This window comes from Mus musculus, chromosome 2 (assembly GCF_000001635.26).
Source record: "Mus musculus strain C57BL/6J chromosome 2, GRCm38.p6 C57BL/6J".
Lineage (NCBI taxonomy): Eukaryota > Metazoa > Chordata > Mammalia > Rodentia > Muridae > Mus > Mus musculus.
Genome location: NC_000068.7, coordinates 164,387,750 through 164,415,448, shown reverse-complemented (window position 1 = coordinate 164,415,448; position 27,699 = coordinate 164,387,750). Strand labels below are relative to the sequence as shown.

At 51.0% G+C, this 27,699-nt stretch overlaps 2 protein-coding genes across 6 annotated transcripts; one reads left to right on the top strand and one right to left on the bottom strand.

Annotated features, from left to right (window-relative positions):
• Rbpjl (recombination signal binding protein for immunoglobulin kappa J region-like) lies at positions 1-12,368 on the bottom strand. 2 transcript variants are annotated; one of them, NM_009036.1, is made up of 12 exons: positions 12,131-12,255; positions 10,888-10,990; positions 9,570-9,695; positions 7,647-7,717; positions 7,349-7,464; positions 6,907-7,081; positions 5,052-5,189; positions 4,560-4,669; positions 4,278-4,430; positions 1,442-1,597; positions 1,170-1,273; positions 1-1,079 (listed from the first exon to the last, which is right to left on the bottom strand). In NM_009036.1, the coding sequence occupies exons 1-12, from the start codon at positions 12,150-12,152 to the stop codon at positions 806-808; spliced, it is 1,548 nt and encodes a 515-aa protein (NP_033062.1). In that variant the 5' UTR covers positions 12,153-12,255; the 3' UTR covers positions 1-805. The 2 variants fall into 2 exon arrangements, with proteins under 2 accessions (NP_033062.1, XP_030104685.1); XM_030248825.1 differs by lacking the exons at positions 1-1,079; positions 1,170-1,273; positions 1,442-1,597; positions 4,278-4,430 and having other exon boundaries at positions 4,578-4,669; positions 5,036-5,189; positions 12,131-12,368.
• Matn4 (matrilin 4) lies at positions 10,289-26,056 on the top strand. 4 transcript variants are annotated; one of them, XR_866232.2, is made up of 12 exons: positions 10,497-10,958; positions 13,487-13,607; positions 14,352-14,921; positions 15,595-15,717; positions 18,163-18,285; positions 18,385-18,507; positions 18,602-18,724; positions 21,904-22,200; positions 22,248-22,353; positions 22,455-22,607; positions 25,549-25,656; positions 25,735-26,055. XR_866232.2 is itself a non-coding variant. In NM_001252563.1 (11 exons), exons 2-11 carry the CDS (start codon positions 13,529-13,531, stop codon positions 25,791-25,793), a joined length of 1,875 nt encoding a protein of 624 aa, NP_001239492.1. In that variant the 5' UTR covers positions 10,289-10,351; positions 13,487-13,528; the 3' UTR covers positions 25,794-26,056. The 4 variants fall into 4 exon arrangements, 3 of the variants coding, with proteins under 3 accessions (NP_001239492.1, XP_011237633.1, NP_038620.2); NM_001252563.1 differs by lacking the exon at positions 10,497-10,958 and adding an exon at positions 10,289-10,351 and having other exon boundaries at positions 21,940-22,353; positions 25,735-26,056; XM_011239331.2 differs by having other exon boundaries at positions 21,904-22,353.
• Positions 26,057-27,699: the final 1,643 nt, after the last annotated feature.

The window sequence follows — 27,699 nt, the reverse complement described above, 5'->3', positions numbered from 1 at the left end:
CTTGGTCATGGTGTCTGTTCACAGCAGTAAAACCCTAACTAACTAAGATACTTGGCATGGGGGTATAGCTAGTTGCTGGCTGCCAAGGTAGCCTCTAGGCTTAGGGTATCTGCTGCCTTAGAACCCCATTTCTTCTCCGCAGAGAGTCATAAAGGTGCCAGCTCCATCAGACTCTGGTTTGGATGGAATCCGGGGAGCACTCAGCCTTGCACCTTGCCATCCCTGTCCCCAGCACAGTGTTTCCCAGTCACCTGTACCTGGATACAGGAGGATCTTTAGCCTTAGGCTCTTCCTCTGGGTCCTGAAGGAGAAGTGGCCTTGGGACAGTGAAGAGAGCCGTCCTAGGCCTCTGCCTGACATTAATGTCATGGGATAGTGATCAGAGACCAAACCCAGGCGAGGGTGCCATAGAGAGTGTCACCACAGGCAGATAGACGCCTAGCTCTAAGAGGGACCTCATGGGATCAGGGCCCTAGACATTCTAGTCTTACTTCATGCAACTTGTTTTCAAGTGGGGACACAGATGTCTGGAGAGCAAATCCCCAATAGGCTTGGATCCTCAGAACCGGTCACCGACCCAGGAAGAGCCAGAAAGAGACAAAAGCGGAAGAATAAATCTATAAGGTAACAAAAACAGGAAGCACGCCACGCCGTGAAGACATTAGAACGTCACTCATGATTGAAGACAGTTACTGTATGTCTGAGGACAGTGAGTGGCCTGAGGTCAGGTGAGCTATCTCTCTCCTTCCTGCTCTTTTTCCCTGAGGGACAGCTGCGGGCCTGGAGTCAGCCTCAGTGGCACTGCCTAGGTGGGGCAGAAGAGATGGAAGTTGGTGCGTGTGAACTCGTGGTGGATGCTCTCCAGGAGCGTGTCCGCGTCGGGGGCAGGCTCTTGCGCGTTGGGCAGCCGTGGCAGCGCGCTGTATTCCGGGGTGTAGGTGAAAGAGAAGGGGCTGGGGTAGAAGAGCGCATCCGCGCGCAGCAAGCTCACGGGCACGGTGATGGGGGTGCGGAGCCAACGCCAGTCGCTGCCGAAGGCCGCCACGTCTGGCACTACGCACACCAAGGAACGAGGGCTCCTGTGGGCGGGGCATGGAGGTTGAAGCCAATCATAAACATTCCAGTCTCTGGATCCCTTGGCCCAAGCTGTTCCCACCGCCTCTCTGTACCTGTACATGGTTTCTGCCTCCACGTCTCCGAACCACACCTTGAGCCCAGCGTGGAAATTTTCTCCGTGCAGCTCCAGCGTGGCCACATCACCTCCACCGCTCAGCTGGGGGGTGGATGGGACCAGATGTAGGTGACGAGGGAGTGGTGATGGTGGTGGGTTAGAAGGAGCCTCCTGCCCTTCCTCCACAGCCTCCCCATTCCTAGAGCAGATAGGCAGGCAGGCAGGCAGGCAGGCAGGCAGGCAGGGCTGCACACCACCCTGCAGATTCACCTCCAGAGTGCTGATGAGAGGCACCGGAGTGACGGGCTCCCGAGTACAGGCCAGGCTGGTGCTGAAGGTGAACTCCACCGACTCCGTGCCAATGATGGTCCAGCAAGAGCTGTCGTTGAGCAGCGCCCTGTTGGCCTCCTTGGGGCAGAGGGAAGCCTGGCAGGAAGTCCAAAGGATGGAACTGAAGCTTCGCTAGTGGTCCCACTTTATCAAGTTTTCCTTCTAAGTTTCCCAGTTTATCTGCCTCAGGGAGCTTGTGTGAGACCCATACACTGTATGGGCTACGTATGTATGCGTATACACATAGATGTATATGTGTGTATGCATATATGTACATCTATAAAACCAAAGGTCTTTTTTAGAAAAAAATATTTTTTTATTTGTAGTGTGCCTGAGTGTGTGTGTGTGTGTGTGTGTGTGTGTACAGGTGTGGAGGCCAGAGGTGGCTATCAATTGAGGTGTCTTTTTCAGTTGCTCTCTACCTTATTTTTTGAGGCAGAGTCTCTTACTGAACCAGAGGTTAGCTCATCTGGCTATACCGAGTGACTAAGGAAAGCCCTGGGATTCTCCTGTCGTTGCCTCCCAGGTGCTAGGATTACAAGCTCTGGCCATCATACTCAATTTTAAAAAAAGGATGTGAGTTCTAGGGTGTTAGATTCAGATGCCACAGGCAGGCAGGCAGGCAGGCAGGCAGGCAGGCAGGCAGGCAGGCAGGCAGGCAGGCAGGCAGGCAGGCAGACAGGCAAGCAGGCAGGCAGGCAGGCAGGCAGGCAGGCAGGCAGGCAGGCAGGCAGGCAGGCAGGCAGGCAGGCAGGCAGGCAGGCAAGCAGACAGGCAGGCAGGCAGGCAAGCAGACAGGCAAGCAGGCAGACAGGCAAGGCTGCACACTACCCTGCAGATTCACCTCCAGAGTGCTGATGAGAGGCACGGGAGTGTCGGGCTCCCGAGTACAGGCCAGGCGCGGTAGGTTCTTTACCAACTAGCATTTCCCCGGTCCCAAGATTTTAACATTCTTTCACTTAGAGTAAACTAAATCTTTGAACCAGCTTACTTTCTAATAAACTAGTTTTCTGAAGTCGTTCTTTCTTGGCATTGGGAACTTCACCTAGAATTCTGCACACGCTCACTTTGCCAGTGAGCGGAATTTCTCCTCTCTTTCAGACAAGGAAGGTCTCACGAAATTGCTCCGGCTGGTCTTGAACTCACTGTAGCACAACAGGCCTTGAATACTCTGCCCTTCGACCTCAGCCTCACAAATAGGGTTACAACCTACATCATCAGGTTCCTCTACGCAAACATTATTTTTATTTACATGCCTGTGTGTGTGTGTGTGTGTGTGTGTGTGTGTGTGTGAACATATGCGCCATGTGTGCAGGTGTTAGCACAGGCCACAGGGGAGTGCCAGATTTCCTGGAACTGGAATTACAGAGAGTTGTGAGCTGCCTGACATGGGTGCTAGGGACCAAACTTTGGTCTGAAAGAGCTGCAGATGCTCTTTACCCAGTGAGCTCTCTTTCCAGCCACATCCTCTATCCTTTAACATTGTACAATCCTGTACCTTAAGCAGGGTGTGGTGGAGCACACCTTCAAACCCAGCACTGGGGAGGCAGAGGCAGGCAGATCTCTGTGAGTTTGAGACCAGCCTGGTCTATAGAGGGAATTCCATAACAGCTAGGGTTACACAGAGAAACCCTGACTCCAAAAAACAAAGCGAACTTCTCTGCCTTAACATTCTACAGTTTTAGCTGGGACTAGTGGTACATTTGATAGGTGGAGGCAGGGGGATTATGAACTCAAGGTCAGTCTTTAAATAAAACCTGCCTCAAATAAATATACAAAACCAAAAATAATTATAATACTTTCTGTGAGGAAATATTGTTCAATAATCATTTTTCTTTCCTTCTCTCTCCTCTCCCCCCCCCATCTTTCTTTTTTAAGACAGGATTTCTCTATATAGCCTTGGCTGTCCTGGACTTTGCTCTATAGACCAGGTTGGCCTCAATCTTAGAGATCCTCCTGCCTCTGCCTCCCCAGTGCTGGGATTATAAGCATGCGCCACCTGGCTATAATTATTTTCTATATTATTTCATTATTTTATCTACTAACATTCCAGAATAATATTTTAGGAGGAATATTACTTTTTTTGTTGGTGGTGGTTTTTTTGTTTTTGTTTTTTTGAGACAGGGTTTTTCTGTGTAGCCCTGGCTGACCTGGAACTCACTTTGTACACCAGGCTGGGCTCGAACTCAGAAATCTGCCTGCCTCTGCCTCCCGAGTGCTGGGATTAAAGGCATGTGCCACTACACCCGGCTTGGAATATTACTTAATAATTATTGTTTTCCACACTGATTTTGTGCCTTGACATCCTGTAACTGTGTTCAACATTATCCAGTACTTTTTCCTACTATGATTTTCTTTATATCCTGCAGTTTTCTTTTCATTTATGTAAATGTGAATTTATGCCATACGTGTGTGACGTTCAGAGGACAGAAAGAGGTGTCAGATCCTCTAACGCTGGAGCTACAGGTGGTTGTGAAGTTGTGGGCTACCGTGTGGGTGCTAGGAAATAAACTTGGAACTTGGAAGAGCAACAAACGCTCTTAACTACCGAGCCACCTCCAGTCTCTATATTCTGCAATTTTGTATTCCCAATGTCTTAAAGCCCCTGAACAGGAATATTATTTAATAATAGTAATTACATCATTTTTTCTGCATTCTATGACTTTTGATCCTCCAGGGGGCAACACTGTTCCCTTAAGAAGCAGTCTTTGTGGAGAAGAGCTTATGTTCTATGGCTGTGTTCTGCCAGGGATGCTTGGTAGTCTCTGCTTCTCACCTGGAATCGCACCACCTTCTCTGTGGCAAGGCATAAGTAGGTGCCAGCCCCTCCTGGGGTGTCACTTGGAAACTGGAAGGCACACTTGTGCAGCTGGGATATGGGTTCATCCACATCAAGGAGGGCACACTGCTTGGCCACTTTTCGGATGATCTGCGGCAGAAGGGTGACGGGCGGGTGTGTGTGTGTGTGTGTGTGTGTGAGGTAGCAGGGTGTGGGGTCCCCAGAGGCTCCTCACCCAGCCAGGCAGCTCTATTCTTTGATAGCCATGAAGTCCCATACCATAGGCGGCAGTGTAATGCCTGTGACAGTGCAGACAAGCTGCACCAGGGAGCCGTAGCGGATGTAACCTTCCTGGGGTGGGAAGTCCCCTTGGGAACAGTGCCCATCAGCTGGAGATGAAAGAAAGGAAGGAAGGAAGAAACAAAGGTTCATTACTTCTCAAACCCTGTCTCTTCACCTCTGGCTTTAACGCACAACGCAGCTAGCCATGAGAAAGGAAGCTAAGACCAAGGTTCTAATCCTGGAGAGCTAGTCTGTGATCATCCACAGTAAGGTATGCTCCCTGGGGGCAGCCACTGATTGGCTGGAGGAGAAAGGTCATAGCTAGCCACTGGGATCAGAAGACATCGGGTTCCTGACCGACTCACTAGGGCCAAGGGCAAGCCTTCACCCCCCTCCCCAAGGGACAGTTACACTGCTTCATCTTCCTGTAGGGTTGATTAACTATGCTAACACACGGAGCACCCAGCCCGCACCTGCTCATGAGATTACCCAGGTGGAGGGTGAAGGCAGCCCACTGCCTTGCGCTGGCCACAAAGGCCCCATCTTCCACAGAGAGGTAACGCGTGGACACTGTCTGGGAGCGCAGGCGATTGAAAAGGGAGACCTTTGAGCCGGAGGAGATGCATACTGCGAGGGGAACGTGGAATCAGTACCCAGGCCTCTCAGATGTGGTCTCTCAGATGCCTCAGCTCATCTTCTGACCCATGTAACAGCCTGGCTAATATGCCCACTGGCCTAGACTCAATGGTTATCTGCATTTCATAGCCTTTTGCCTGGGGTCTTGATTTTTGAGCTTGCCAGCTCCCTGGTACAAATGAACATCCTTCAGTGATGTGAGCTGGGTTCATCAAGTCACTCGGGGCTGCTTTGTGGCAGGCACGGCGTCGGGTACTGGGTATTGATGTGTGAACTGGGTCCAGCTTTGCTCTGAAATAGTTCATGGTCTGGAGGGCATAAATACAAAATGCTAACTCCGTGTGGGAAAGGTCTAAGCTAAGGAAGGCTTCTTGGGGGTGGGAAGTGTGAAGCAGGTGGGAGTTGCATAGATGGCTGCTAGAGTCTGAAAGAACAGGGGGACTCTCCTAGAGCCTGGCTTGTCTTCCAGCCGATGGCATGCTCTCAGTCACAGCTTCATTTTTTTTTTTTACTGGACTTACACCAGCTGGGGATCAGGCACTGACCAAGTGCTGTTCATCTCCTCTCCGTGCTGGACAGACTGCTGGCCTTCCATTTATACCTAGCCCAAGCCCTTTCCATTTAATTTACTATACAATAGATTCTTCTGCTCTTCCCTTTTTCTGTATGTGTGTGCAGGCGTGTGGCTGGACACACACAGCTGTGTGTGCGTGGGTGTGGAGGCCAGAGCTAGACTCCCGACACCTTATTCTATTACGCTCTACCTTATTCTCTGAAACAAAGGCTCTCACTGGATTGAGAGCTCTTTGGCTAGAGCTTTCTAGCCAGAGAGTTGGAGGAGGATCCTATTGTCTATTTGCTCAGAGCTGGGATCACTGACATCTGCAGCCACACTCAATTTTTACGGGTATTCAAACCCAGGCTCATGTGTTTGCCTTGCAAGCACTTTACCCACCAAGCCATCTCCCCATCCTTTGCTTTTCTAAATACATATGTCAGCTCAGTTCACTCTCCAGGACAGGATTCGAAGCCAGACTGCCAGACTCTGCACGCATAACCATTACTCTAGGTCCCCCACTTTTCCTGAGCACCAAGGTGCCAGCTAGGACACTGCTTGGAACTGGGATATTCCACAGGACTTTTCAATGACACCAAGGAGCTGGATTCCGGGATCACACTGAGTCGTGGTTACCTCCAGACTGGGGGACACTTTCTGGGCAGACAGTCTCAAGCAAGCCACATGGTATGCTATACTGAAATCAACCAATCAACCCACCCTCTCTCTTTCCTTCTCTCTCCCGATCCATTTTTCTTTCCTTTCCCCACTCACTCCCTCCTAGGCTGACCTAGATAAGAGTTCAGAGTTCTTTTATCTAAGCACTGGAATTACACATGGGAACCACCATCTTTGGCTGATGCAACTTCCTTAAGGTCATTTTTAATTTGCCCCGGATTTGGCACCTGGCTGCAGCTTTTGTCTGTTCTGAGTCCCCCACTGTCATCTTCAAATCTGATATCTATCTCTTACCTGTGTCCTGTCTGAAATCTCTGTGTGCCTTTTCTCTTAGTCTAGGCCAGCCACTCCACCCAGACTCCTCCCTTCTTTCTACCCAGACTCCACCTCTCACCCCCTCCTCCACACTTGCACCCTCCGCCCATTTTTGCAGCTCTGGGTTCGAATTGCACCCTTCCACCTCGCCCCTCTCACGGTCTGTGTTTTTCAGCGACTGCTTCTTCTGCGAGGGCTTGGAGATCACCTTGATGAGGCGACTGTGGAAAGTGCCCAGCTCCTGGCCCCCTCGCAGCACCAGTCGCAGCACCAGCCGGAAGTGCTTCCTCTTATCGGCGTCCGAGATGTACAGGGTCTTGGCACAACCAAATTCCTACGGGGCTCAAGGGGATGCGGCAGGCCTTATCTCAACTTTGCCAGCGGAAGAGCCAACCTTCCGCAGTTATGACATCCTTACCATTAGGACAAGAAACCGTACTAATCTAGGGACTAGGTCAGAACCCACCCTCTGGCCTCCCCAGTTGCCTTTTGGCTTCTGGAGGGGACTTGGGGAGTCTACAGTTTTGCCTCCTCTACAAAAAGAAAAAAAAAAGAGGCAACGCCAGGAGCAGGAATCTGATGCTCTCTAGTGCAGCCTCACCCTGGAGTCCGGCTGCTCTTCAAAGTTCAACTTCTGGGTCTCGGGAGCGCTGCCGGACGCACCGTCCAGTCCCATGTAACCGCAGACGGTGGGCCCGGTCTCCGCAGATTGGAGGGCTGAAAAAGGACGGGAATTAAACCCTGGAAGTCTGGGGGAAGCTCAGGTGCGGGTCAAACTTAGTTCTTGCCGCCAGAGGGCGCAGCGAGACTGCGCCTGCAACCGTCTGGGCTCCCGGGCCCTGCTGAGGCAGTTGGTCCTTCCTGCAGAACCGAGCAACAGCCCGTCAGGGCACTCTCACCTTGGTCTTGCATTGGCTTCACCCTCCAGCCAGGACCCGCGAGGTAGACACAGGGTGGAGGACAGAAGAACCTGGGAACACATAACATCATTTTCACTGTCTTAAAAGTGTCTCAAGGTGGCATAAATTTTTAAAGAATCATGATTTAGTGTCCCCTCTCCCAGAGTGAAACCGTTAATGCATTATTAGACCTCATCAGTAAGTCCTGCCCGCTCCATCTTCAAAACACATCTGGAATCCGTTAGATTCCTACCAACTTCACCTTGGTCCTAACCACTATCCCTTGCCTTCCCAACTCAGCCTTCCATCTGTCTCTCCCTTGCTACAGATGCCTCTTTTAGTTTGTTTTTCACACAGCAACTAGATTACTTTAAAAAATTTATTTATGGATATGAGAGCTCTATTTGCATGTATGCCTGCATGGCAGAAGAGACCATCTGACAGAAGAGAACATCAGATCCCATTACAGATGGTTGTGAGCCAGCAAGTAGTTGCGAGGAATTGAACTCAGGTCCTCTGGAAGAGCAGCCACCAGTGCTCTTAACCCTGAGTAGTCTCTCCAGCCCCAGATTAGTTCTTAAGTAACAGGTGGCTCAGTGGATAAAAGGCTTGCTGAGGCAAGCATGATAACTTGACTTCAATGCCCAGAACCCATCAAAAGGAGGAAGAGAACCAACTGTACACCTAACTGCACACATTATCCTCTTACCTCCACAGGAATCGTGGCATCTATACATCCACACAGCACCAGTATCACCACCAGCACCAGAACCACCACCAACATCAACAACAAAAATAACAGTCAAGGGGTAGGAGAGACGGCTCAGCAGTTAAGAGCCCTGGCTGCTCTTCCAGAGGTTCTGAGTTCAACTCCCAGCAACCACATGGTGGCTCACAACCATCTGTAATGGGATCCAATGCCCTCTTCTAGTGTACAGGCATGCATGTAGACAAAATACACACACATATATAAAATACATAAATAATCTGGAAAGAAGTAACAGTTAAATTAAGTTGGGTGTGGTGGCTCACGTTTGTAATCCTAAACCCAGTACGGAAGGGATGGGGCCTCTGAGGCAGGAGGATTGGTATAGGTTCCGCCTGAGCTAGAGTTAGAGTCTGTCTTATCCCCCCCAAAATATAACAAAATAAACGATATTATTAATAATAATGAAAATGAATCAAATTGTGATGTCCTCTTATCAACATCCCTTGTGGTTTAAAATCCCAAATCCTCACATGACCTGGACACTGCTTCTCCTGTCATCTTCTCTAACGTCCCCCTCTTCTGACCAGTCTCCCCCTTTCATCCTCTTACAGTACTGAGTATATAGCCTTGAGGTCCTTGCGTTTTCTATTGCTTCCAGTTAGAATGCTTCCTGGAGTTTTCCCATGCCTGGCTCTATCTCAGCACTGGTACATCAGCTCCAATGTCACTTCTTAAAGAGCCCTTTGACCTCCTTGACCTTTCAAGCTAAGGTATCCCCTTTGGTCTACTATGTGACTCCACTCTGTTTTTCTCTGGCTCTCATCACAATCTGAAATACCTTGTTTGCTGGCTTGTGGGGAGGTGACTGCATGTCCCCTACCAGAATGGAGATGCCATGGAAGTAGAGGCTGTATCTGCCTGGTCCAGCTGGAGGCTTAGTGCCCAGCAGTGACCCTGGTGCGTGACATGTAGTACGCAGCAGAATGAATGGATACTGGTCGGGGATGTGGGGATCTGACAGCCACTGTCAAGTTCTGCTCTAGATCCCAGTAGGCAGCTGTTGTTGGCTGGGGAACAGGACCCTGGCTGAACAATGGCTGAGGTGTCAGCCTTGAGGCCTCCAAGATGTCAAAGAAGCTAAATGGTGGTGGGTTTGGAGGGAGGCATAGGGCTGAAGGCTGTGGAGACCTGGGTCGGGGTAGGGAGCCACCTACCGCTTCTCATTTCCATAGGATTTCTGAGCCACCTTGGCATGCAGGATCCACACAGTCTGCTCACATCTTTGCTGCAGGCATGTGCGCACACCTTCTCTTAGGATGATGGCATGCTCTGGGGGTGACCTAGGAATGGGGGTTGGGCCCACGGGGCCACAGGAAGGAGAGTCAAGGGTTGAGTTGGCACAAAGCCCACCCCTGAAGCTGAGTGAGCTGAAGTTGGAGATGGGGTTGATTTATGTCCTCCAAGGGATCTGGGGGAAGAAGGACTTGGGAAATGAGCTAAATATTTGTGTTCCAAGAACCCTGCACAGACCTCACCAGGATCACCCAGGTGCTACACTGTGTGGGTGGCTTCCCGGCTGTTGTAGTCTGGGGCCAAGTGGAATAGCTGTGTTTAAAACCCTACATTTGGTTCTCAGATGGAGGTGGGCTTTGTGGAAATAGTAATTAAGCTTTCAACTCATAAGGGGAAACAGCCTTTGCCAGCTCCAGGTCCGGAGCACAACCTCAATTCGAGCAGGCACATGCACCGGTGAAAATGTGACCAAGGCTCCAAACTGCATTACCAGGATTGGGGTGGGGGGGAGGCGGCGGATCTGAGTCTTTCTGATGCCCAAACAACACCCTTGGCTTAATGCTACGGGGGTTTTCTTTTCTTTGAGTGTAGCACGGGTCAGCTCTCTGGGGTCTGTTGCTTATCAGTCCGAGAGTTTGACAAATGAGGATGGGTTCTCTCAAAGCCTGCGCAATTAAAAGGAGCACATGAAAAAGAGTCTGTGGTGAGTCTTTATTTGGGAAATGAGCAAGTTGGGCCCTGAAGAGAGCTGGGAACTCCAAGGCTGTCCTTTTGAGTCCTTTTACCTTTACGGCAGGACCAAGTCTCGGCCTTTCATCACTCCAGGAAGGGACAGAGGAGGGCAAGAGTCGGGCGCGTCCTTGGAAGCCCAGGCAGGCCAGGCAGGCGGCGGTCAGGACCGCTCCGCCTCTTGGGGCTCTCCTCTGGGAAGTGTCTCGTGTAGGATTCCAGAGCATTCCGGCTGCCCGGAGTGTCGCCGCCCGACTCCAGCTGTAGCCCAATTCCGGCCCGCAGCTCGCGCCTGCAGCTCCCAGAGCAGCAGGAAAAAGGGGCGCCGTGCTTGCTGGGGCCCGAGTGTTGAGAGGAAGGGGGAGAACGCTCCTGCCAGTGGGAGGGGTCGCAGCCCGCGCTCCCCCTCCCCACCCTCCCGCTCCAGGTTAAATGCAGCTGCCGCTTGGGCTCGCCCTGGCTGTCTGGCATTCCCCACTTAGGGCAACCTGCCCACGCCGCCGCCGTTACCTGGTCCAACTCCCCAGGAGGCTGGGCCCGTCGCTCTGTAGCCGCACCTCTGAGCTGTCCGGCAGGCTCAGGTGAGTCAAAGGGCCCGGGGGCAACGAGGGGTCTGCAGGGAAGCCAGCGTAAAACCCGTAGGGGGACAAGTCTTAACAGCCTACGTGTCCACGTCTAACCTGCAGTACCTTTTCCGATCCCCCTCTGGCAAGGCCAACAAAATGCAGGTCCTCCTTCCCTAATCTCCCTCCACGCCTGGCACCTTCCCAAAGTGTCCTTTCCGGATTAGCTCTTGAACTCAGACCTCTTTGGAGCGCACTTTCCTTGGGAATGCACTTTCCCTATCCTAAGGGCGTCCGAGAAATTTCCTCTTCAATGCAAGGATCCTTATCAGGAGACCTGGGCTCACTCTAATGGGCCACTACTTCAAAGCAAGCCTTTGAACGATGATGACTCTCTTTGCCCTCCCTAGACCGCCCCCCCCCCCCCCGTGGAACAGCGGATTTGGAAAGCTGAAATTGAGAGGGCAGCTGTTTTGACTTTCTAAGAGTCCTGAGGTGCAAGCGACATCAAGTGCGTGTTGACTTAAGCCAAGAGGAGCTTAAGGGAGCCCTTAGTCAAGAGCCAACCCTGAGTTTCAAAGGCCCGGTGGAGCTATACTCAGATGTTTGCCCTGGGGTGCTGGCTCCGCTCTGGCCCACTCTAGAAAAGGCTTGCCTTTCCTCCTACCTCCACCATCAAGCCACTGGCACATCTAGCTAGCTTGTCACCTTACCACCACAGACCCTGCCAGAAGGATTTTTGTTCTTCTACCCTCGCTGGAAAGCCAGAAGGGAGAAGAATCTCGGATAGGAAGCTGGTCTGGAGTCAGAGCCACGCACCGGCCTTGCTCAGAATGGGCTCATTCAAGGAACTGGGGGGTTGAGGGAGGGGCAGCCGTGGGTTAAGGGGCGATGGCCTGCTCTGCCAAGAAACCACAGAAAAATGGATAGAGCAGGCTCAGTGTGCCGTGTGGGGGTGGGGTGGGGAACGGAAGAAAGGCTTAGTGATTCTTAGGTGCAAGGGAACCAGGCTTCTCTGGAGGAAGAGACAGGGGTGGGGTGTAGGGGGGTGAGAGCTAGGTTTAGTTCTGTGCCTGGAGCCCAGCTGGGTAGTCTTATTGGGCAGCACATTTTCCATCCGTACAGTGTGTGTGTTCCCTTAGTGGTTCTCAAGGGACCTAGTTAGGCTACACAGGAAGGAGAGGGCTCACCTGTTGTCTCCCTGGGGTCCATGGCTGCTCATCGAGGCCCAGGCCGCTCTCTTGCTGCCCTCTGGGCACATCTACCGCCACTGACTTCGATACCGTTCACACATCTAAGCCCCGATCCGATCCTCACACTGGATTTATCCTGTCCAAGCCTTATCTTCAAGGTCCCGGGACTCCCAGCGGCCTGTTTGCTCTGGGCAGGGACACCTGCTGGGCAGATGTAGGCTTCCCACGGCAGTAGAAGCCAGACCCAGCAGGCGCCCCCTGGCGGCCTCTCCTAAGAGCAGGCGAGAAACAGACACCGAGGCGTGTCTTGTGCAGGACTCCACTCTCTGGCCTACCACTAAGAACCCAGACCCCAAGAGCTGCTCTTTGGCGTGTGGCACGGGTTTGGGGGAATATGGGGAATGATTTCTGTCCGCAGAAGAAGAGAGTGTGGAGCACCTTAGCTGACTCACACACCAGATAGACAGGACTCTATCTCGGCCGCAGCCACTTTCCTGCTATAAGGCGTTGGGTAGCAGCATTTAATTTCTTAAAGCCTATTTCTGAATAGGGAGAACCGAACCAAAACAGCCTTAAATGTCGGAACTACAAAGAGGGTCAATGCCACAACGGAAAAGCACATTTAGCACTATATCTGGTATTTAGGAAGGGGTTCTTTCGGGGACTGGCAAGATGGCTCAGTGGGTAAAGGTGCTTGCTGTCGGGACTGACCACCGGAGTTCAGTCCTGTTTAATTCTGGGACACACACAGAGGAAGGAGAAAACGGACTTCAGCGAATTGCCCCCTGACCTCCACACGTGTGTGCCATAGTGTGTGAGCACACACCATATACATGTATATATATGTAACACACACACACATATATGGTGTGTATGCTATATAATATATATGATGTGTATGATCTGTAATATATATCATATATATGGTGTGTGTGTATATATATATATACACACATATGTATATAATTTTTTAATACAAGCGTTTATCTCCTTTTGAGTTTTATGTATTTTTATCTACTTCTTATTAACTTAGTGCCCTGTAGTTCTGTAAAATGCCATTTTTTACAAAGGCTCCTCTGTGAGTTTCAGCAATCCCAGTGTGGTGACATCAAAAAATTATCATGAGCCTTTTTGTTTTGTTTTGAGAAAGAATCTCACTATGTAGCCCTGGGTGGCCTGGAACTCACTATGAAGAACAGACTGGTCCTCAAACTCCCAGAGATCTGCCTGCCTTTGCCTCCCGAGTGTGCAGCTATGCCTGGCAAAACATTTTGAACATACGCAAAGCCAGAGTGTTCATCCCCTGCAATAAAAGCACCGTCAAAACTGTTGCTTTGCGACCTTCTTTTCTAGCTGCAGGCTGTGACACTGTGGTTCGTCATCCTTCCAAGCACCATGAGAGGCCCCTGCTGCTGGCCACTCTCTCTGTTGCTGCTCTTCCTGCAGTCCTGGGAAACTCAGCTCCAGTCTGCAGGTGAGTTGGATCCCAGCCCTCACCATGGGAGGAAGGGAGCAGCAACGTTCTCTATCCACAGTGAGCCAGGGTTGCCAGGAGGGGTTGGCACACTGGTGGAAGGATGGGTGTGTGTATGGGGGGGGCGGGCTTTAGAACACAGGCTGGATTCGGGCTTCATCCCTCCCACTTCATCCCTCGGGCGGGCGCTGTTTCCTCAATTGTAGTATGTGGCATAGTTTTGGGTTCATTCGGTGTCGACTTTTATTGAAGCTTATTGAAACCATGGAAAAATCAGGAGACTCCACATTAAAAAACAACCCTATTTGAGAATTTTCTTGAACAAAACCAACCAACCAAACAAACAGACCAGGGACCTGCTTGCTGGGACAATCCAAGTTATCAGAGATACAGGAGATGAGATGTTCTAGATATAATCTAATCAGTTCATTCATTTATGGTGTCTGGCTGGCTCATGTAGGCATTTGAGACAGCGACATCTCTTTGTTCACTCCTCAATACATAACACAGACTCAGAACAGCTCCCAGAACTGCATGCGCGCGCGGGGGTGGGGTGGGGGAACCTTGTGTGATTTCCTGGCTCAGGTCTCCTCAAATGATGGATGAGTAACTGTATCCAAGGCTAATTTGTTAGGTTAAAGACATGCTGGGCACTGTTCCATTCAGATAACAGCAGGTCTTCCGGCTTTTTTTAAGAGACCAGCTTTAGCTGACCCGTGAGAGTCCTCCTCCATCTTCCCGCAGGTCCTAGGTGCTATAATGGGCCCCTGGATTTGGTGTTCATGATTGATAGCTCCCGCAGCGTGCGCCCCTTCGAGTTTGAGACCATGAGGCAGTTCCTAGTGGGCCTCCTCCGCAGCCTGGACGTGGGTCTGAACGCCACGCGCGTTGGGGTGATCCAGTATTCTAGTCAAGTGCAGAGCGTCTTTCCCCTGGGCGCCTTTTCGCGCCGCGAGGACATGGAACGAGCCATCCGCGCGGTGGTGCCGCTGGCGCAGGGCACCATGACCGGGCTGGCGATCCAGTACGCTATGAACGTGGCCTTCAGCGAGGCCGAAGGCGCGCGCCCATCGGAGGAGCGAGTGCCGCGCGTCTTGGTCATCGTGACAGACGGGCGACCTCAAGACCGAGTGGCCGAAGTGGCCGCTCAGGCGCGCGCCCGCGGCATTGAGATCTATGCGGTAGGGGTACAGCGAGCTGACGTGGGCTCTCTTCGCACCATGGCTTCGCCGCCGCTGGATCAGCATGTCTTCTTAGTGGAGTCCTTCGATCTCATCCAGGAGTTTGGCCTGCAGTTCCAGGGCCGCCTGTGCGGTGAGTTAGAGTGGCACCCAGCTCAGGCAATGCAGATGCTCATTCTAGTTCGCATCATTAAAGGTGATCCCTCAATTTTACTCTGCCCTCTGGGTACCAGTTGCCGTGGTCCCTCCTGCAGAGTGGTATCCTTAGCAGCCAGTCATGCTGTGTCAGAGACTGACCCTGCCACAAGCTGTCACCCCCCCCTTCTCCCGCCTCCCACACCAAATGTCTTTTAATCAAGAATCGCTCAAAATTGATAGTATTGTCTGTCAGGAGTCATGCCCCGCCCACCCGAGTATGTTCCTCCAACTTTAAGTCCCTTTTAAATCTTGTGTGTGTGTGTGTGTGTGTGTGTGCGCGCGCGCGCGTGCGCGCCAAGATTTCTTGTAACCTAGACTGTCCTTGAAGTCGATTTGCAGCTGAGGCTGACCTTAACACCGGATCCCCCTGAATCCAAGCTGTGCAGTGTCCTCTTCCGAGACCCTTCAAAGGAACTACTTGCATCCTGTTTTTCCTCTAATCTTGTCACCTGGACTGACCCTCTCCAAGATGCAAATCCATATCTAACCTAAGTCCAACCTTGGGAATGGTATTTGCTTCAGACCCCTACCCCTGCCCTGCTGTCTGCCCTCCCCTTGGATGCTTCTGCCCATCTGTTCTCTGTTGATTGCCCCTTGTGTGTCCTTAGGGAAGGACCTGTGTGCTGAGTTGGTTCATGGCTGCCAACACCTGTGTGTCAACGCCCCAGGAACATTCTACTGCGCCTGCAACTCTGGCTACAAGCTAGCACCAGATAACAAGAATTGTTTGGGTGAGTGCCACCCCATCCTGCTGTCTCATTGTCTTCTTTGGCTGCCCAGCACCAGGACAACTCTTTGACAAGCTCTTCAGAAGTAAAAGCACACCCCATTTGCTGTATGATCCACACAGGGAGGGAATATCATCTGGGGCCACACAACTCTTTGGTGGTCCGGAACTTGGAGTCTTGACCTCTCACAGTTAAATGTTCTCTCTGTGGTGCCTCCTTTCTGCAAATCTTTTTTTTTTTTTTTTTTTTTTTTAATCTTCTGAAGAGCTATGGTGCGTGAGGAAGCCTTGCTTAGATGATTAGTTGGGTTTTTTTGGGGGGTGGGATGGATTATATGGTCCCATCCCTGTGACTATGTTTTCTACCACACGCAGAGTGCCCGTTGTTGGAAAGCCGTCTCTATACTTTCACAGCAACTAGTTCCACAATTCTAGCTTCAATGATCTGGAAAAGGGGGTCATGTGATCCCAACAGCTCTGTTGTCACATGGGTCCTCTTGTGTTTAGAAACTTTGAAAGGCTGAGGGGTGGGCTGGAGAAATGGCTCAGTGATGGAGGGCGCTTGTTACACAGTCATGAAGACTTTGGATCTCAGCGCTCATGAACCAGACAAGCATCTGGCAAAGGCCTGTAACTCCAGCTCTGAGGTGGGAAGAGAGGGAGATCCCTGGGGCTTGTGGTTCCCATAATAGCTAAGAAACAGGAGGTCCCGGTCCAGAGAGAGACCCTGTCTCAAAGGAATAGGTAGAGAGTGATGGGGAGGACACGCAACACCTTTTCTGAATGTGCATACAGTTGTGCACACCAGCACACGCACACATTAACCAACCAACTAACTATTCAAAGGTCAGCTTAAAAGGTTTAGTATGCACCCCCGTTAGAATATGATGGATAGTAAGTCTTTTCCTAAGGTATTTGGGAAATGCATTCAGGTAGCTGGGCTTCTGCTTACTTTCTTTCTCCCTCTTTCCTTTCCTCTTCCCCTTCCTCCATTGTCTTACCTCCTCCCCTCCCCTCCCCTCCCCTCCCCTCCCCTCCCCTCCCCTCCCCTCCCCCTCCTCTCCCCCTCCCCTAGGACTCGATTCTCTTCATCTACCTTTAAATGGGTTTTGGAGATTGAACTCAGGTCACAGGCTTGTGAGGCAAGTGTTGTGTTACCCACAGAGCCATCTCCTGGAACACCACTTCTTCTTCTTCTTCTTCTTCTTCTTCTTCTTCTTCTTCTCCTCCTCCTCCTCCTCCTCCTCCTCCTCCTCCTTCCTCCTCCTCCTCCTCCTCCACCACCACAACAAAATTCTCTCACTGCATCCAGAGCTTACCGGTTGGCTAACGGGGTTAGCCAGTGGACTTTGGAGATCTGCGGGTCTCTGCCCATCCCAGGGCTGGGGCTACAGCTACCACTCCTGGCTTTCATAGGGATGCTGGGGGTCCAAACTCAGGTTCTCATGCTTCTGGAGCAGACACGTTACAGACTGAGCATCTCCCTGGTTCTCACCTAGGTTTTGTTAGAGAGGGCTTACGCGGGTTGCGTGGCTTCCGCAGGTTGCGTGGCTTCCGCAGGTTGCGTGGCTTCTGGGGGTTGCGTGGCTTCTGGAGGTTGTGTGGCTTCCGAGGGTTGCGTGGCTTCCGCGGGTTGCGTGGCTTCCGAGGGTTGCGTGGCTTCTGGGGGTTGCGTGGCTTCTGGAGGTTGTATGGCCTCCGAGGGTTGCGTGGCTTCCGAGGGTTGCATGGCTTCCGAGGGTTGTGTGGCTTCCGAGGGTTGTGTGGCTTCAGGAGGTTGCGTGGCTTCCGAGGGTTGCGTGGCTTCCGAGGGTTGTGTGGCTTCCGAGGGTGGTGTGGCTTCCGAGGGTGGTGTGGCTTCCGAGGGTGGAGTGGCTTCCGAGGGTGGTGTGGCTTCCGAGGGTGGAGTGGCTTCCGAGGGTGGAGTGGCTTCCGAGGGTTGTGTGGCTTCCGAGGGTTGTGTGGCTTCAGGAGGTTGCGTGGCTTCCGAGGGTTGCGTGGCTTCCGAGGGTGGTGTGGCTTCCGAGGGTGGTGTGGCTTCCGAGGGTGGAGTGGCTTCCGAGGGTGGAGTGGCTTCCGAGGGTGGTGTGGCTTCCGAGGGTTGTGTGGCTTCCGAGGGTGGTGTGGCTTCCGAGGGTTGCGTGGCTTCTGAGGGTTGCGTGGCTTCTGAGGGTTGCGTGGCTTCTGGAGGTTGTGTGGCTTCTGAGGGTTGTGTGGCTTCCGAGGGTTGCGTGGCTTCCGAGGGTGGCGTGGCTTCCGAGGGTGGTGTGGCTTACAAGGGTTGTGTGGCTTCCGAGGGTTGCTTGGCTTCTGAGGGTTGCGTGGCTTCTGGAGGTTGTGTGGCTTCTGAGGGTTGCGTGGCTTCCGCGGGTTGCGTGGCTTCCGTGGGTTGCGTGGCTAGGCTGTGAAATGAAGCCCCTAGCAAAGACTGACTTCATCCTCTTTCCAGCCTTGGATCTCTGCGCTGAAGGAACCCATGGCTGTGAACACCTCTGTGTCAACTCCGTGGACTCGTATTTCTGTCGTTGCCGAGCTGGCTTTGCGCTCCAGCAGGACCAGAGGAGCTGCAGAGGTAAGTGAGCCTCCCACGACCCCCTCTCTGTGAGCGTTCTGAATGGCCCCTGGTGGCTACACTCAGAAGTGACATCCTGCGGTTTCTTCCTTCCCTCAGCCATTGACTACTGCAGCTTTGGAAACCACAGCTGCCAGCATGAGTGTGTGAGCACTTTGGAGGGGCCACAGTGTCGCTGCAGAGAGGGCCACGACCTGCTACCTGATGGGAGAAGCTGTCGGGGTGAGGAGGTGTCTCTCATATTTGTAGGGAATAGAAAGGGATTCTAGCTGCTGGGATCTAACCTGACCGGTCCTACTTGGTGTCTCCTTTAAAGTCAGGGACTTCTGCAATGATGTGGACCATGGCTGTGAGTTCCAGTGTGTGAGTGAGGGTCTTTCCTTCCACTGCCTGTGCCCTGAGGGGAGGCGACTTCAGGCTGATGGCAAGAGCTGTGACCGTGAGTTATATATAAGGCAGAGGGTCTGCTCCGGCCCCATTGCCTGCCTCTTCTTCAATGCCCAGTTACAGCCCCACAGATGGTGGTGTGTATGTGCGTGTGTTGGCGGATGTGCTTATAATGCCCAGCTTCTTTTCCAACCAGTCCTCTATCCTGCTGTCAAGACTGATTTCAAAATCCATATCTGATCACGTTCCTCTTTCACTCAAAATACTTTTGTGGTTCACCAGTGTCTACAAAAGCAAGTGCCTTCCCTCTGAATTTTTCCAGTGCTGGGCACAACCACATTAATGGATAATGAAACCAAATTAGTGGGTTGCAACCAGCATTTAAAGAAAAGAAGAGAAAAATAGTTTCCTGAGTTTAGGAGAGTAAGTATTGCTTCACGAGCTGGACCGTTCAGTTACGTGAAATGCACCGTGGTCTATCATTATTCTCTTTTTTCATCGTGGGCTGTGGTCAATTTTGAAATCATCACTTAATCTCATTACCATGTAGCTTTGGCCAGCTCTTTAGCCCATCTCTTGCCACACTTGAACATTTTAGTCCCACTGGCCTGTCCCTCTCCGAGTGTGTCATACCCTTCCCGGCTCCCATGCCTTTGTGTGTGCTGTGCCAACCTTCTAGAATGCCCCCCTTGCCTTGGCAAATTCCCGGTCATCCTTCAAGACGGCATTAGCCCATTTCGGTTGCCATGGTGCAACACCAATGTGAGTTGCTATAATGAAAACGCTCAAAGCGGGGTGATTGGTTAGAGAGTAGAGCTTACGTGGCTCACAGTCTGGAGCATAGCGTCAACATCTCAGTATTGGCGATGACCACGTGACAGGAGAGAGCCCCTGAGATTGAAGAGTATGTGTGTGTGAGGGTTCAAATGCAGGAGGTGGCCGTCCTTTGTAACCTTTCACTGACAGGGTCATTCTAGTCTCTCGAGACCTACTCAATCCTGTGATGTGGGCGTTAATTTCTTCCTAGGGTGGTGCTCCATGACCTAATCGTCTCCCAGAAGGCCTGTTATGATTCAGAGAGAAAGTGCTCTCTTGCAAGCTCATGCCTCAAAGGCTTGGTCCTTAATGCCAACATGTTCAGAGCCTGGGATCTTATTAATTGATTAACCCAAAGATGGATTAAACACGAGAGTAGGTTTTTAGGGTGTTGGGAGATGGAACTGTAGAGGATAGGCCCTAGATTGAGAAAGTGGGTCACTGGGGGGGTTAATGCCATTTTTTTTTGAGACAGGGTTTTATGTAGCCCAGGCTGGCCATATACTAGCTATGTAACTGATAATGACCTTGGGCTTCCTAATCCTACTGCCTCCGAATGTTATGGTAACCCCCTTTTCTGTGGTGTTAGGGCTCTAACTCAGGGCTTGGTACAAGCTAGGCAACCGCTCTACCAAATGAGCTTCATATCCAGTTCCTGAAGCCTGGGATTTGGATGTGTATTCCAGGCTGGTCTTGATCCTGCCTGTCTCCCAAGTGCTGAGATTACAGGCTTGTGCCTCCATGTCCTGTTTGAAGAGTGTCTTGTCCCTGCCTGCCTGTCTGTCTGTCTGTGTTTCCTTCTGTAATGAAGGATGTTGCATTCCTCCATCATTTTCCTGCTGTCATGATATCTGGCCTCTACCCAGGTCAAAGGCAATGGAGCCAGACAGCCGTGCACTGAAATCTTCCCAAGTCGTGAGCTAAAACAAATCCTTCCACCCTTAAGTTACTTCCATCACTGCAATGGAAAGACCCCTAGGTCTCAATCACTTCTCAGTCCTGTTACCCTGGGGACCAAGTTTCTAGCACATGGTCTCTTGGGCACAAACCATATCTAAGCCACAACAATATCTTAAATGTTTATTTCTCAGTTCTGGAAAGGCTAAGACCAAGATTCGGGCAGATACGGTGTCCCATGATGCTCTGCTTCCTGGCTTATACAAGATAGGTTTCTCTTTGTTCTCCCTTGATGGATGGACGGAGGAAGCAGACTCTGTAGAAGCTCTTGTCAGAACATTAATTAATTGCATTCATGAAGGCCTGACTCTCATGTCTGTGTCTAATCCCAATTTCGTCCCAAAGATGATCACATTGAGACAGGGTTTTATGTAGCTCCGACTGGCGGTGTATAGCTATATACTGATAATGACCTTGGGCTTCCTAATTGAACCCCACCACCTCCACGAAGCCTTCCTCAACCACTCTCAGGGAAGTGATTTATTCCGGTCTTGGGCTCCCTTACTGCCTCCTCATAGTGCACTTTCCTTAACTGTGGCAGATGGCATGTCTGCCTTGCTACAGTCTGCCCTGATCTTGTGGGTCAGGACTGTGTTTTCTTTGTTGTTGAATCCCCTTCTGGTACTCAAGAAGCCACTGGATCAGGACAAAGGAGGCAGTGTCTTAGTGAGCAGGTCCAGTGGTTTGTGGTTTAGATGCCGCTGCCTTCCAATCTTGGCTTTGCCGCTGTTAACTTCAGAACCTAGTTTATGGGAAATGGGGAGAGCACTCGAGGAGAAAGTGTGTCAAGTGCGAGTTTCAGCGTCTGACACGTGACAAACACCAGAAAATGTTGTTCTTGCCATTGTCATTAATACTGATATGGTGCTTAGAATGGTGACAGATACATACTAGGTGATCGAGGAATGCTAGCTATTGTGGTATATTTTTGCTCTTGGTTGTTTAATAACGAACCGGGAGGTGGTGATGTTTGCCTTTAATCTCTGCACTTGGGAAGCAGAAGCAGGCAGATCTCTGAGTTTGCAACTAGCCTGGTCTGCATAGTGAATTCCAGGTCAGCCAGGACTACACCGAGAAATGCTATCTTGAAAAAAAAAAAAAAAAAGCCAGGCAGTGGTGGTGCACACCTTTAATCCCAACACTCAGGAGGCAGAGGCAGGCGGATTTCTGAGTTTGAGACCAGTCTGGTCTACAGAGTGAGTTCCAGGACAGTCAGGGTTATACAGAGAAACCCTGTCTCGAAAAACCAAACAGAGAGGGGGGGGGGGGGAGAAGAGAGCTTTCAATAAAGCATTTGGTTAGTGCCAAGCACTTAACATCAAAAGTTGTCATACAAAAGAGGACGATGGTTATGTATTGATTGCTGGGCACACACAGTCAGGACACATAACTGGAATGCGTTATATAGTAAATACTGGCGATGAATAACTAGATGAGTATGTTGTTCTCCTGGGCAAGGACCTGATCCCTCCATCCAAGCCTTCTCCTTGGCAGGGTGCCGGGAGGGCCACGTGGATCTTGTTCTCCTGGTGGATGGTTCCAAGAGCGTGCGCCCACAGAACTTCGAGCTGGTGAAGCGCTTCGTGAACCAGATTGTGGATTTCCTTGACGTGTCTCCCGAGGGCACACGTGTTGGGCTGGTGCAGTTCTCCAGCCGGGTGCGCACCGAGTTCCCCCTGGGCCGCTATGGCACCGCAGCTGAGGTGAAGCAGGCAGTTTTGGCCGTGGAGTACATGGAGCGCGGCACCATGACAGGGCTGGCCCTGCGTCACATGGTGGAGCACAGCTTCTCTGAGGCGCAGGGCGCGCGGCCTCGCGACCTCAACGTGCCTCGCGTGGGCTTGGTGTTCACTGATGGCCGCTCTCAGGATGACATTTCAGTGTGGGCAGCTCGTGCCAAAGAGGAAGGTAGGTTTGGCAAGGGATGGACTGGTGTGGGGTTGGAGTTGGGGCTGGGAAGCAGTTTTCTCCAGGCTTGGAGCTTTCTCTTGAGTGTCTGGGCCCTACAGGCATCGTCATGTATGCCGTGGGCGTGGGTAAGGCTGTGGAGGAAGAGCTGCGTGAGATCGCATCGGAACCATCGGAGTTGCACGTGTCCTATTCTCCGGACTTTAGCACCATGACGCACCTGCTGGAGAATCTCAAAGGCAGCATTTGCCCAGGTGAGTGAATCTCTTCCAGCCGACCGGAGTGCATGCGTATGCGCGCGCGCGTGTGTGTGTGTGTGTGTGTGTGTGTGTGTGTGTGTGTGTGTGTGTGTAGGGATGGGGACGAGAGGGCAGGGTCTGTTGTCTTTTTTACCTAGCCTCTGATAGATGCCCTGGTCCTCAGCTCTTCACTACCCTTCAGCTCTCTACACAGAGCTTGTTATTTAAAACCCAGAGCAGGTCTGTCCTTTACCGTAGCTTGTCAAAAACGCAGCCCCGACAGTGAATCGGACCCTTACGTGCTTTGTGTGCACCTCAGAGTCAACAAGGCGTTGGGATTTTTTTTTCACTCAAATTAGTAGTGTCTGGAATAACTTGAGAAAACTGTATTATTAAAAATATGTTTAAAATTGCATTTTAAAAAATTGCACACCTTTTGCCTGCATGTACGTACGGGCCTGGTTCATGTGGAGGCCAGAAGTGGGGGGCAGTTCCTGTGAGACTACAGATGGTTTGTGAGTCGCCGTGTGAGTGCTGGACATTGAACCTGGGTCCTCTGGAAGAGCAGGCAGTGCTCTTAACCACTCAGCCATCTCTCCAGGTCAAGAGAAAACTTTTAAAAAAGCAAGTCAAATTTAGCATTTACAAGCGTAACCGACTATAAGCTTCCAGCTTGTGGAGATTCAACTTTATAGATTTGGCAAAGTGACAGGACAGGGTTGTTTTTTTATTTTTATTTTTTATTTTTATTTTTTTACAGTGGCTTGTGCTTTCTGGGGACATAGACCATAAATGCCATCATTGTAATGTATCTGGTCTCCAGCTGGGGGTGGGGGGGAGGGGAAGGATCCAGACATGCCCGCGGGGAACAGCTGGGCCTTATAGGGGGCAAAGTTTCTTGGTGGGGGGCTTGATTTTGACTATGGGGTCTTTAGATTCTAACACATGTCTAAGGCGTGACTCTTCTTCCACTGTCTACTGCTGATAGAGGTAGGTGAGCAGGGCTGTGTCCAGGGCAGAGAATCTGTAGTTAAATGTGCTCCCTGCCCTGCCACCAACTCTAACAATTAACTAAGGTGTTTTGGACACATCAGGCTTAAGGGCCCTTCCCGTCCCGACTTATTTACAATGGACCCTGGATAACTCACTTAACCCCGGCCCTACCTTACCCTCTTCTGTATGAGGAAAGATGCCCAAAGTTACTGCCAGCTTTAGATTTCGGAGGCAAGTTGGAACGCTCTGCTAAAGCTCTTCACTGGCTGACCATTCAGGCCCAGGCAGATCCTCATCTTTCTGTAACCCTCGGTTCTACAGCTCTAAAGTCAGAGGTGAACATTTGGGAGTGTTAACGAGGCCATCAATAAAATGACACAAGGATGAGGGTTTGACTGATAGTAGAATCTCCCTATGGAGGCTGAGGCTAAGAATCTTGCTGCTATTTTAGTGCCTGCAATATTAAAAAACAAGAGCTGGTGAGATGGCACAGCGTGTAAAAGCAGCTGCCATGCAAACCCGGCGACCTGAGTTCGATCCTGGAACACATTACCAAAAAGCCCGATGCGATGGCTCACATCTGTACCCAGCATCCCTGCAGGGAGATGGGTGGTGCAGACGGAAGCACCTGAAAGCTTGCCTGGATACAAAGAGAGGCAAAAACTAAAGAGAGACGCTGCCTCAAAAAGGTGTGAGGAGAGAGTTGACTCACAATAGATGTTCTCTGATGTTGACATGAATGCTGTGGTCTGCCCTCACACATGTATCATACACATACATAATAAAACATTAAAATAGAAAATGGCGTGGACCAGCAGTGATGCTATCTCCGTAATATTCCCCACCATTTTCTGTACTGTTAAGGAAACATAGACAACCAAGTTTATCTCTACTCTACTCTTAGATGTTGAAGTGTGTGTGTGGAGATAAACTTGGATCCATAATTTTTTGTTTTTGCGTTTGAGACGGGGTTTCTCTGTGTAGCTTTGGCTGTCCTCCTGGAACTCACTCTGTAGATCAGACTGGCCTCAAACTCACAGAGATCCTTCCTTCTGCCTATGCCTCTTGAGCGCTGGGACCAAAGGCATGTACCACCACGCCTGACTTGGACCTATAATTTAAACATTAATTTCATCAGAATCAGTGGAATCGCATATTGTTGCACTTCATCCTGACTCACTAGGTCTGGGATAGGGTTTGATAATTTGCCATTATGACATATTCCTAGGTTATGCTAATACTGCTTGTCCACGGAATGCTGGTTTACTAGAAATACACAGTACAGGGTTGACTTGTGCCTGGCATTGCTCTAGATATTGTGCCAGTACGGTATTCAGTCGCTACGTGTGTATGATGAATTACAATTGGTCACAATAACACAGAATAAAAACTGAGTTCTTCAGTTGTACCCGCCACATTTCAAGTGTCTTAAGCTCCAGGTGGCTTTTGGGTATTGAATCGGCCAGGACAGACAGATAGAGAACATGTCCATTGTTTGTCGTGGTCTCATTTGGACCAGCTCATCCATCTAGACTTTTTCTAATCAAAGTGAAACCCATGGACTTCAGAATTAATGTGTTTCAGGAGCTTAGTGAAAGTGCAGATTTTTACTCTGAGTCGAAATCTGGATTCTAGCAAGCTCTGTGGTAATCCCAGCAAGCATAAGGGTTGGAGAATTTCTCTTGCAAGTGGGTCCACATACGCAAATCGTCTAATCTCATAACCACTAGTGGGTAGCTTCTTTCATTATATCCATTTTACGGATGCGGGGGAATTGAGACTTGAGGGGTTGAGTTTCCCCCAGGACTTCTGTGCTATTTGGCTGGGACTCAGGCTAGGTCTAAATCCAAAGCCTGCATGTACACCATCGACTCGGTAGAGGTGTATCAGAAGGTCGAAGCCACAGCCTGGTGGGCTCCCTTTTGGTTCCTCATTCCTTTGACTCTTGGCTCTCTCCTTGCAGAGGAGGGCATTGGCGCGGGGACAGAGCTTCGGAGTCCCTGCGAATGCGAAAGCCTCGTGGAGTTCCAGGGCCGCACGCTGGGGGCGCTCGAGAGCCTGACGCAGAACCATATCCTTTGGGGCTGGAGGTGCGGGTTGCAGGGCGGGTGAAGGGATCTCTGAGACCACATCTTCCTTAACCGCTCACTGGCTCGGCTGACAGAGCGCCTGGAGGAGCTGGAGAACCAGCTGGCTAGCCGAAAGTGAGGGTCGCACGCTGTCTGAGCAGCCACGCGAGACCGAGGCCGAGCCCCGCAGCCTGGACCGTCCAGGAGGGGGCGCTGGCGGGCCCCACGCGCTGCCTTCGAGCTGGCCTCACCTGGACCAGGAGCCAGATTTAGGGGATGGGGATGAGGGGATGGGGAGGTGCTGGTGGGGAAGGACTGCTACACTCGCCGCGAGCTTTGTTGGATTTCTTTTTTTGTTTTCCTTTTCTAAAAAAAAAAAAAAAAAATTTGGTTTTCACGGGGTCGGTTTGTGGCTATTGCTATGCTGGCAGAGGGAGGGGAGTTCAGACGAGCGTGCTCATAGGCGCCCGGGTGGCGTCCTCTTGGAGAAAGGCGCATTGTGCAGTACTGGGGCTGGGGGGCAGGGGGCCGCTGCTTCCCGTCTCTTGTTTATTCAGCCCCAGAACAGATGGCCCGTTATGTAGGACGTGGGGAGGGAGGGGATGCCCCGAGAACCTTTGGGTCCGAGGAAGTCTGAGTCCCCCATCTTCTAGCACGTCGTTTTCTTGCTGTTCCTGTCTTCTGGAGCCAAAAAATGTGGCTCAAAGGCCGCTTGGGACCTGGCTGGGGATGTGAGAAACTCTGTTGAGCCCCTGACCAGAAAGAGTGGGGGATGCGGGATGTGCTCCACCTGGATTGTATCATCTGCCTCTGACACTTGGTGGCATCCCTGAGCCTGTGGCTCTCTTCTGCCACTCCTTCAAGAAGCAAAGCTGAGCTGCATGCACACAACCCTCTCTACCAGCAAGGAACACGAACTTCCCGGGTACACATGGCAAACTAAAGCTTAAAATACGTTGGGTTCCAGAATGGGCGTCAGGTAAATTCCCCCGGGTTTGTTTTGCCATTGTTAAAGCTGAGACAAGGGTTAACTGGTACAAGCAGGACTGTGGCTAGAGGAATGTATGCTAAGGTACCTGACTTTGTGCCCGACATGTATTTTAGGTCCTTTGTTAATGATAGTTAGCAATTATTCTTATAGAAATATGTCTTGGACCTGGTTTGAAGCGATTTCCTAATATTGCCATTGTATCCGTTTTTTATCCAGACAACCTCGTGAGATAATTAGGATCTTAGAAGGCAAGATGGCTCAGCTGGCAAGCACATTTACACATTAAGATTTACAATCTGCTTTCAAACATCAGGGTCCTCATGGTAAAAGAGAGAACTCCTCCTGTAGGATGCTCTCTGACTTCCACCTGCCACCTGTTCCTACTTCATCAGAATGGTCAGAAACGGGGCGTGGTCAGAACAGGGTGAAAGGGAGGGGCCTGGACTCGATACCAGGTGACAGAAGGCTGGATACCTTAGAGGGAGGGGAAGGGTATGACTGACCTGAGCCTCGTGTTCTCTAAAGCCACATTCCAGAAGGGCCGGAGGAGAGAGGGGAGTGGAGGGCAGTTGCTTGTGAATCAAGGAATAACCACGATGATGAAAATGGTCCTAATAATGTAAAAATAAATGCTAAAGATAATTATTGCCTTCATCATTTCCATTTTAGACAAGAGGAAATGGAGTCATGTAGTTTCCCAAAACGGCACGTCTAGTCAGAGGCTGGACTGACATGCTATATTTCTGATTGCTGCTGTAACAAACGAGAGCTTCGAAGGCAAAATCAGTTCCCTGTCTCACAGTTCCCGGAGTCAGAAGTCCAAGATGGGTTGGCAGGGTTGCATTCTTTCTGGAGAAATCTGCTTTCCTTTGTAGCTTCTAGAGGCCTCCCAAGTCCCTTGGCTCATGGTCTCACTGCCCTCTGATCTTAACACCTCTCTCTCTGTGTGATTCTCTCTTTCTCTGTGATTATATTGTTATGACTTTGACAATCACAGACATGCTTCTACTTCAGAAAAACTCCCAGAAATCTCCTTTGTCATGTAGAGTCATAG